Source organism: Telmatherina bonti (assembly GCF_933228915.1).
Source record: "Telmatherina bonti genome assembly, chromosome: 23".
Classification (NCBI taxonomy): Eukaryota; Metazoa; Chordata; class Actinopteri; order Atheriniformes; family Telmatherinidae; genus Telmatherina; species Telmatherina bonti.
In genome coordinates, this window is record NC_136632.1 from 4,417,310 (window position 1) to 4,426,445 (window position 9,136).

Consider the following 9,136-nt stretch of genomic DNA (forward strand, 5'->3'; position numbering starts at 1 on the left):
GGCACATATGACTCACACCTGTGTATACACAGGGTAATATCTGTTTTCAGGCCTTCTTTGCTGGTTCCCTCCATCAGCAGTGACACCTTGATGCTACAGCTTTTCCTTCACACTTAGTCTCAGTCAGCAGAGTGTGTGCTTTTCAGTGTTTCTCAATTTCAGCTTGATTTTGTCACCACATCCGTCAGAGTGGGCTCATGGGAAATAAAAAGTATGCAGTTTGATCTCTCTCAGACGGCAGGATCCAGTTCATTTGTCTTCACTTTGTTGAGGATTGTGATCAGACCACAAGCTGTCGTTTGAGATTTGGTGTCCAATCAGATTAACATCCTGTCCCATTCCCACAGCCGGACCCTCCGTTCCTCCTCCCAAACCAAGCTCAGCCTCATGATCTCTGTGGTTTGAGTCATCACAAGCTAAAAGAGGAGGTTTGACTTTGTGCAGCTTGTGAGAACTATGTGTCTGTTTGCACTCATCTCCACTCGATGCTCCCTCCTTCCCTCCCAGGAAGCATGATGTTATTTGTCCAACCAGCACCAGAGGGAGCTGATGTTTAGGGAATGATGAAGATCTTTAACTCCTCAGAACAGACTAACATTAACAAATCGTTATCATTGTGGCGTATAAACTGAGGCCATCATATCTCTAGTGCTGGAAACATGTGAAGAAACTAGAGCTCCTCTTTTTTCCTGATAGAGTCCGGATGTTCCTCTTTAATCAGCATCAGAGAGATGCTGCTTCTTCCTCTGGTTTGTGTTGTTTAGACAGCTACTCTCCTTTTATGAACATGCAATCTGTCTTTCTGTAATACATAAAGAAAGTCATTCACGGCAGTATTTTACATACGTCCAGATCTTTATTGCTTAACATACGTTGTTTACTGCACACTATTTAAACAGTAGATAGCGGAGCGTCCTTGGCCAGGACGTCCTGGAAGAAGAGACTTTCTATCTCAAAGTGACTTTCCTGACTAAATAAAGAAATTAAACAATGGTTTTAAAAACTCTATTTGCATCTCTAGAAAAAAAAGGAAGCTGTTAAAACAAGGCACAATGATGCACAAAAGAATCATTATGTTGGAAAATTTAATGAACAATGTTGTTAATTTAAGTTTTACTGATCTTTTTCACAGTAGAAAACAGCCACTACAATTAAATGCAATTCTGTTTGTTAACACCACTGCAGGTCAATAAAAAGTCACACCTTTGACATCACTATTGCTGTATTCTGGTTAGTTTACAAACCAAGATTTTGTGACATGAAAGAAGTGGTAATCAGAAGAAGTGCTTCAGAATGAAACAAAAAAATAATTAAAAACTTAATTTAAAAAACATCTAAGCAAACTTTACATCAACTATTTAGAAACCAAATTATCTCTAACTGGAGACAAAAAGCTTCCTATTTTCCTCAGGCAGAAATTTATTTTAATAAACATGATTCTCTACTGGAAACCAGTTCATGAACTCAGGAAGCTTCCAGAAACCAGTGTGAACCCAGTTCAGGCTGAAATCCACACCTGCAGGTTAAAGCTCCATCATATGTGAAGAGGATCCAGAAACACGCCGTCTTCTCTGGACCAAAGCTCATTTAAAATGTTCTGAGTGGAAACCTGGATGAAGATGTGGAATAGTTTGTGGACAGCATGGACGGCGTGTCCTGCAGACTAAAGAGGAGAGGGAGCATCCAGCTTGTTATCAGCCTGCATCTCTGATGGGATGGGGTTGCATTAGTGCCGATGGCGTGGGCAGCTTCCACATCTGGGAAGCTCCATCAATGCTGAAACATCTGCTCCCATCCAGACAACGTCTCTTTCAGGGAAGACCTTGCAGGTTCCACCATGCTGGACCACATCCTGATGGTGGAACAGGAGAACTGGTCTGCTGCAGTCCAGTTTCACCAGTACAAAACATCTGGAGCATCATGGAAGCAGAAATCCAGCAACAAGGTCCAGTAGAGCAGCTGGAATCCTGCATCAGACCAGAACGGGACAACATTCCTCTCCTGAAACTCCAGCAGCTGCTCTCCTCACTTCTCAGATGTTTACAGATGTTAGAAGAGGAGGAGATGCTAACGATGCTAAACATCATCCTGGAACGACTTTTTACAGACGTGCTGCTGCCATTAGATTTTAAATGAGCTCATATCTTCTTTTAAATAGTAAAATGTCTCAGTTAATAATTAAAAAACTGGTTGAGAAGATTTGCAAATAACTGCATTCAGTTTTTATTTACTTTTTACACATCAGCCCACCTTCTGTGGAATTTAAGTTGTAGTATTGTAAGTACAGTTAATCCACTTTACCAATGTCCTTGTCTTTAAGTAGCAGTAGTGATGTTTTCACACACAATGTACTATTGTTTATTGTTTTATATATTTATTTGCTCATGTAAAGCATATGAAAATGTATCAAGAGCTTTGTTGTCATATGCGGATAAAAACAAAATAATGAATAAAAAAGTGCATTGAAATGATTTCGTTTGCACACTCCAGACAGTAAGAATGTTCAGGATGTAAGCTTAGAACCCAAAAATATAACACAAAAATAAGAAAATAAACAGAAAGAGAAGTGTGTAGCAGCTCGTGTACTAACAATAAAAAGGTCAACTTTTTAATTGCACAAATGAAAGAAAAGCGAGTAAAATTAGTAAAAGATGTACAAATATTTGACCAGCAGTATTTCATGTTGGAGTTACAGAAAATCAAAATATAAAATGGAGGTAGAGTAACAACAGCTGTCGCAAATCCTGTCAGAAAGCCAGTGGAAGTGTCGTGCAGCAGCCCCTGATGTTTGGCGTGTGAAACCCCGTCGGCCTCTTCGTACGGCACCCTGGCTGAAGACGGTAAGTGTAAATGACCAGATCCGTCAAAATCATCTCATTTAGACCTAAATAAACTGTTTTTAAGTGCGTCTTCTATTCTGTGTGTTTCAGAAATATGCCAGCTAAAGGTCCTCTGCAATCTGTCCAGGTGTTTGGACGTAAAGTGAGTAAATATGTTGAATTTATTCCACGTGTGGGTCTGAGGCTAGCTGAAATGCTAGCGGACTAAACGCTGGTGTGGTTGTAGGCTGTAATGCAGCTGTGATAGTAAGCTTATTTACATAATCTGTTTATAAATGTGCGTTTTTAAGACTTTTCAGTAGTTTCTATTGGTTGCATGTGATAAAGGGGACATGTGAGTCTGTTCCAGAAGTTAGATAGCGGTCCGGTTAGCTCTGTTAGCTTAGCCCGGTGTGTAGCAGGCTGAGGAGGACTGAGATATAGGGGTACAAATATCCACACATCACTACTAAACTGTTCACTTTTACAAATATCCACACAACACTACGAAACTGTTAACCTTTATAAATGTCCACACAACGCTTTAAAACTGTTAACCTTTACAAATATCCACATAACACTACAAAACATACCTTTTTAAAAAAAATTTTTTTTAAATTTTTTTAAGTTTTTTTTTAACTGAGATGTAGTTTAGTTTATTCAAGTTAACCTTTACAAATATTCACATAACACTACAAAACATGCTTTTTTTTTTCTTTTTTTTAGGTTTTTTTTTTAAACTGAGATGTAGTTTAGTTTATTCAAGTTAACCTTTACAAATATTCACATAACACTACAAAACATGCTTTTTTTTCTTTCTTTTAGGTTTTTTTTTTTTAACTGAGATGTAGTTTAGTTTATTCAAGTTAACCTTTACAAATATTCACATAACACTACAAAACATGCTTTTTTCTTTTTTTTAGGTTTTTTTTTAAAACTGAGATGTAGGGTTAGTTTATTCATGCTAACCTTTACAAATATTCACACAACATAACAAAACATACCTTTTTAGATTTCAAACGTAACTCGTGGTTGAAGTATAAGTAACTGATTGTTAAACAGACATGTTAAGCGTAGTGTTTAAAGCTTTATAACTTAAATATTATCCAACTAAGTTACAACACATGTTTATTGTCTTTAAATGTTTTTCCTCGCAGAAAACCGCCACAGCAGTAGCCCACTGCAAGAGGGGCAATGGCCTGATCAAGGTGAACGGCAGACCTCTGGAGATGGTGGAGCCTGCTACTCTCCAGTACAAGGTGATGATGGTTGACATGAAAATATAGCTGTTACCATGACAGCCAGGCCAGAGAGAGGCTGGGGAATGGTGTCTGGTGATCCTGTCAAAGTGGAAGTGATGGCACTCTATCTGGAAGTACATCATCAGAAATGATCATGTAATGGCTGTATTAAGATACTAGTAATAGTGTCTTTGCTACTAGACTACTGGACTACAAACACACATGCTCTGATCTTTGGGTTTACATGTAATTCTTGATGAGGATGTGAGATTGTCATTAGCTGGTTTTACACTTGAGTTGAAGCTTTGAAATCAAAGGTTTGTAGCAGGAAAGGATGGGTAACGGTGATGGTCACCTCTGTTTATTTCAGCTCAGTAAAAAAAATTAATTTCATGGAAAATAATTTAACACAATCACATGACTAAGAAGATATAAGCCCCAACTATGTGTTGACATGATCTAATGGAACAAGCATGCTTAATGGTGCTTTCTGAGGTGTGAATGTGTATAAAGCCAAAAAAGGCCACATTTAACTCTTCAAATGGTTTAGAGATTTGTGTTTTTCTGTAACCAGGTGTAAAACTGCTAAGCATGATTAAGGGTTTTGCTGAATGGAGGGCACAGTTCTTGTTCATGTAAAGTAAAGCCTTCCATCATTTCCAGCTGTTGGAGCCGGTGCTGCTGTTGGGGAAGGAGCGTTTCGCTGGAGTGGACATCAGAGTCAGAGTGAAGGGTGGTGGACATGTCGCACAGATCTATGGTAATAAAAACATCCTTTTTCTTTTAAGCTTTTCTGGGCATCCAACTTGTTTTGAAACAATTTTATTGATCCCTTTTGGGAGATTCTTTCAGAATTGTCCATTACACCCCACACTGATAACTCATGGAAATAAAAAGAATAAAATGGTGTGAAAATATATGATGAGTATATTTACAAATAAGTATAAATAAAACCAAAATAGAACCATTAGACTACTAAACAAGTGTACATATAGATTAATATCTACATTATAGACACATACATCTGTATAATATGCAGGCATATATATGTGTGTGTGTGACCTGAGTGATACATTTGTCTTCCAGCCATCCGTCAGGCCATCTCCAAAGCCCTGGTTGCATACTACCAGAAGTGTAAGTGTTAAATCTTTTATTAACATCTATGGTAAAAAAAACGTACTCTGAACGCGTTGGAGGGCAATTTCAGTGTACGATACTTGCCTGCATAAAGAATCCTACGTTGTTCACAGAAGGTGGAGTTAATACACTAGAAGCATTTGGCCGTATTTACCATATGTGTTATGATAAAGGTTTTGCTGTGACTCACTGTAAATCTGTGCTGCAGGATAAATGTCAGGATTTTTCCTGAAGCGCTGTAATAACCTGTGGCGGTGTTGTACTGTTGCAGATGTGGATGAGGCCTCCAAGAAGGAGATCAAAGACATCCTGATTCAGTATGACAGGACCCTGCTGGTCGCCGACCCACGTCGCTGCGAGTCCAAGAAGTTCGGTGGACCTGGCGCTCGTGCCCGCTACCAGAAGTCATACCGTTAATCGCTCTGTACATTTTCATAATAAATTGGAGGAACAAAGTAATGACGTGTGGGTTTTCTTTGCCTTGGTAGTAAAGTATAGTTTCCTATGTTTGCTGGACCTCAAGTAGGATCGCCATCCCAGCAGGCTTCTTCTCTTCTTATTTTACCTGCTTGTGGTCACTTCAGAGAAACCAAACAGACAAAACTTCTAGAAAGTTTTCTATCTCAGTCCTGAGTGAGTCGTTTCAGCGCTTTCACAACCGTTTCTACTGCATGTCTGGACTTTCAGTGGAAGACTGGACCCAGAAGAAGTTGTTTATCATCCTCGTCCAGGTGAGGCCAAAAATCAAACATGAAAACTGGAATTTTAATTTTTTTTTCTTTCAAATTGAACCAGTACGTTGCTGATATTGTCAGATATATAATGTGCTGGGTGTTTTTTTTTCCCCACTTCTTTTTTTTTTTTTAAAACCAGGACTTTTTGGACAGATTTCAATGGGTCAAAAGTTATACAAGTATAAATATAAATTAACTTTTAAATTTAAGTTTAATTTTATCAGATTTTCAAATTATTTTACTAGTTTTTGAAAAACATTTTAATGCTTAAAATATTGAAGATTTCTTTAATTTATGTATTTTTCTATTTTATTTGCTATGTTTTGCAGTAGCTTTCCAGCAGAGGGCGATGTGTGGCTGTAAGAGGAGTCGTGAGGCTGTTTTCCTCTATTCCACTCTATTGTTTAACTACAGTTCATTAAATATGGCTGAATGTGTAAATATTCCACACAATCAAGTTCAGCTAAACAATCTCACTAATCGTATTTCCTTGTTATTGCTGCTTTTTTCAGCTCTGAGAACAAACTGATAAAAGTGCAGAATGAAACTTGCAACCAGACGGTGTGTCTCTAGATGAAATAACCACAGCAGCTTTGCTGTCGTGGAACGGCAGATTTTATTCATTTGTGCTGTGATTTAACTATTTTATTGTAGTTCAGTCTCTGTATGCCTCTAAAACAGTTTCTCCTCATGCATTGATCATGTCCATGTGATATTTTTACATAAAATTGCTGCATTCTGTCTTCATGTCACACTAATTGCATGTCTTTAATGTTTGTTTTTTGTGCTGTTGTGAACAGACACTCAACACTTCGCTAGAACAACAGGAGCTGAGTGAGGTGAGCTGAGACCCAGATGTTGTTGGACCTCTCCGTGGGCCGCCTGCATCAGCACGTTCCCGCTCGGGAGCTCCTGGGGTGAATCCGGCCTGTTTACAGCCCTCCAATAATCACCACGGCAGGGAAGCCCACTCCCCACTGCTTCTGTTGTTTACTACTGTTTATTTTCTGCCCCGTCTGATGCATCACCCCTAAAGGCCACAGTGCTACACTGGGGACACTCTGCACCTGTGGAAATATGTGTGTGTGTGTGTGTGAAACTAAAGGCAAAGCAGGGGTGAAGCAGTGATGAGGATGATGCATCAAGCTGCAGGAATGGAGGAAAAAAAGCTGCAGCAAAATTGATCCTATTATCTCTTTATGATGGAAAAAATGGCTCTGCGTCTATTTCTGTTCATTTCAAGGGGAAAATATCTAAAGGAGAATAAATAGCTCTTTATAACTTCTTACATCTTACAAAGAGTTGTAATAAAAGCTCAATAAAGATGCAATAGATTATCATACATACAGTGTATGTGACGGGGTCTAAATGGTTTCTTACTGATAAATCAGGAATAAAACCTGGAAGAGTAGTTTAAAATCTCTGAAGGTTATTCCAGCAGGAAACTGAAGAAAAAAATTGCTTGAGGTGGTTTTGTGGATCTTTTATAGCCTTGTATGTGTAACATAAAAGGAAATGAGACACATGTTGCCACCTGCATTGATTTGTCTTCCCTCTGCTGAACAAGCTGTTGTTCCAGCCGCTGCCAACTTTCTGCTTCTCTGCTGATTTAAGAAGCCGAAGGACCGTGATGCTAAATTAAATTCACTCGATCTGGAACACAAGAAGTGTCGGGATTATTTCTGCAGAAGTGCTGTAATTAGTGTAGGATTTGTTCCTTTATGTCTGAACACACACACACACACACAGAGTGGACCTAGCACCTGCCTTTCCTCTGTTAACACCTCCGCCTCTCCAGGTCTCCAAATCACACAAACACTGAGGCGTCAGACCAGGATGCATTTTGTCATCACTTACACTTCATCCCTGCTTCTCCCCACAACACACTCAGAAACACACACTCTGCTGTTTGCACAGAGAGATACAGCAGCTTCAGACAGCACACACAGGCTAAAAGAGAAGGAAGGGTTTCCATTTCCATATATCGACCCGTGTTTCATCCTCACAGCAGCGCTCGGCTGCTCGGCCAGACTCTTTGCTGGAAGTAAACAGCTGGTTGTTCAGGGAACTGAAGCAGGTAGCAACAAATGCTGGGGAATCAACAAGCTGCTGTTTGGCTCAGGGATGATGAGGGGTTGTCCTTGTGGGGAGATGAGCTTCTAACCGTGAGTCTGCATTAATCCAACGTCCTCAGCAGCTATAAGTAAGTTAAATGAAAAGAAGCAAAAGCTGCATGTTAGTGATGGTGGAAAACAGAGAGAATAAAGGAAGGAGGAGCATGAGGAGGAAGGAGAAAGACACGGAGGTGAAGACAAAGGAGACGGAGATCCAACAGACAGAAATCAGCAGTAACAACTGCAGTGTAGTAATAAAAAAAAGTAGATAATCATCAGGAGCACCTTTGAAAAGTGGTCAATAATAACTAGAAAATCACTGTGAGAGTGCAGACCTCCAGCAAGCAGCTGATCAGAACATCCAGATGCGGATCCGGATCGGCCAGACCAAGACCCGTTCTCAGGAAAACATCATGACATTACCTCCAGCAGTTTTTGTAGCGTTGCTGACAGACAGAGAGACACACAGATAAATACTGGTGGAAACATCGACTCCTTGGTGAAGGCAAAATGTTTCTGATGGTTATTATTCGTCATGGCAACCTCTGGTAGCGGTGAAGTTCCAGTTAACAGCGTTTCTACTGTATATCAGCATCGTCCAATCAGATCAGACCACAGAGTCGTCTCTAATCCCAGTCTGATGCCCAGAAACAGCTTAGTTCTGCTGGGATTCTGGACTGGTGTCGCAGAGTGAGACTAAACGTACAGACTGGCCATTTCCCAACTGGGATTGTTGTTATTATTGTTATTAATAATAATAATAATAATAATAATGACATCTTGTTTCAAATCAAACTTTATTCATAAATCACTTTTCATGCCAACACAAAGTGCTTTTACATTATAAAACCAAGTCTTACATGTTAAAATAAAAACATAGAACTTTATTTACACGCTCATCATATTCTCTTTTACAGTCTCACACACACACACACACCCCACAGCCACCCCGTCCAGCACAAACATGACTCCGCAACATCTGTCTCCTGACTGAATATAGGCACATTCTGGATACTACCATCCAGAACAGGAATAACATTTTGGATACTACCATCCAGAACAGGAACAACATTCTGGATACTACCATCCAG

The 9,136-nt window shown here is 39.5% G+C and overlaps 1 protein-coding gene across 1 annotated transcript; it reads left to right on the forward strand.

Moving 5' to 3' along the window:
* Positions 1-2,807: 2,807 nt before the first annotated feature.
* On the forward strand, positions 2,808-5,656 carry rps16 (ribosomal protein S16). Its single transcript, XM_079263247.1, has 6 exons — positions 2,808-2,840; positions 2,931-2,982; positions 3,977-4,078; positions 4,724-4,820; positions 5,147-5,194; positions 5,469-5,656. The coding sequence occupies exons 2-6, from the start codon at positions 2,935-2,937 to the stop codon at positions 5,612-5,614; spliced, it is 441 nt and encodes a 146-aa protein (XP_079119373.1). The 5' UTR covers positions 2,808-2,840; positions 2,931-2,934; the 3' UTR covers positions 5,615-5,656.
* The last annotated feature ends 3,480 nt before the right edge of the window (positions 5,657-9,136 follow it).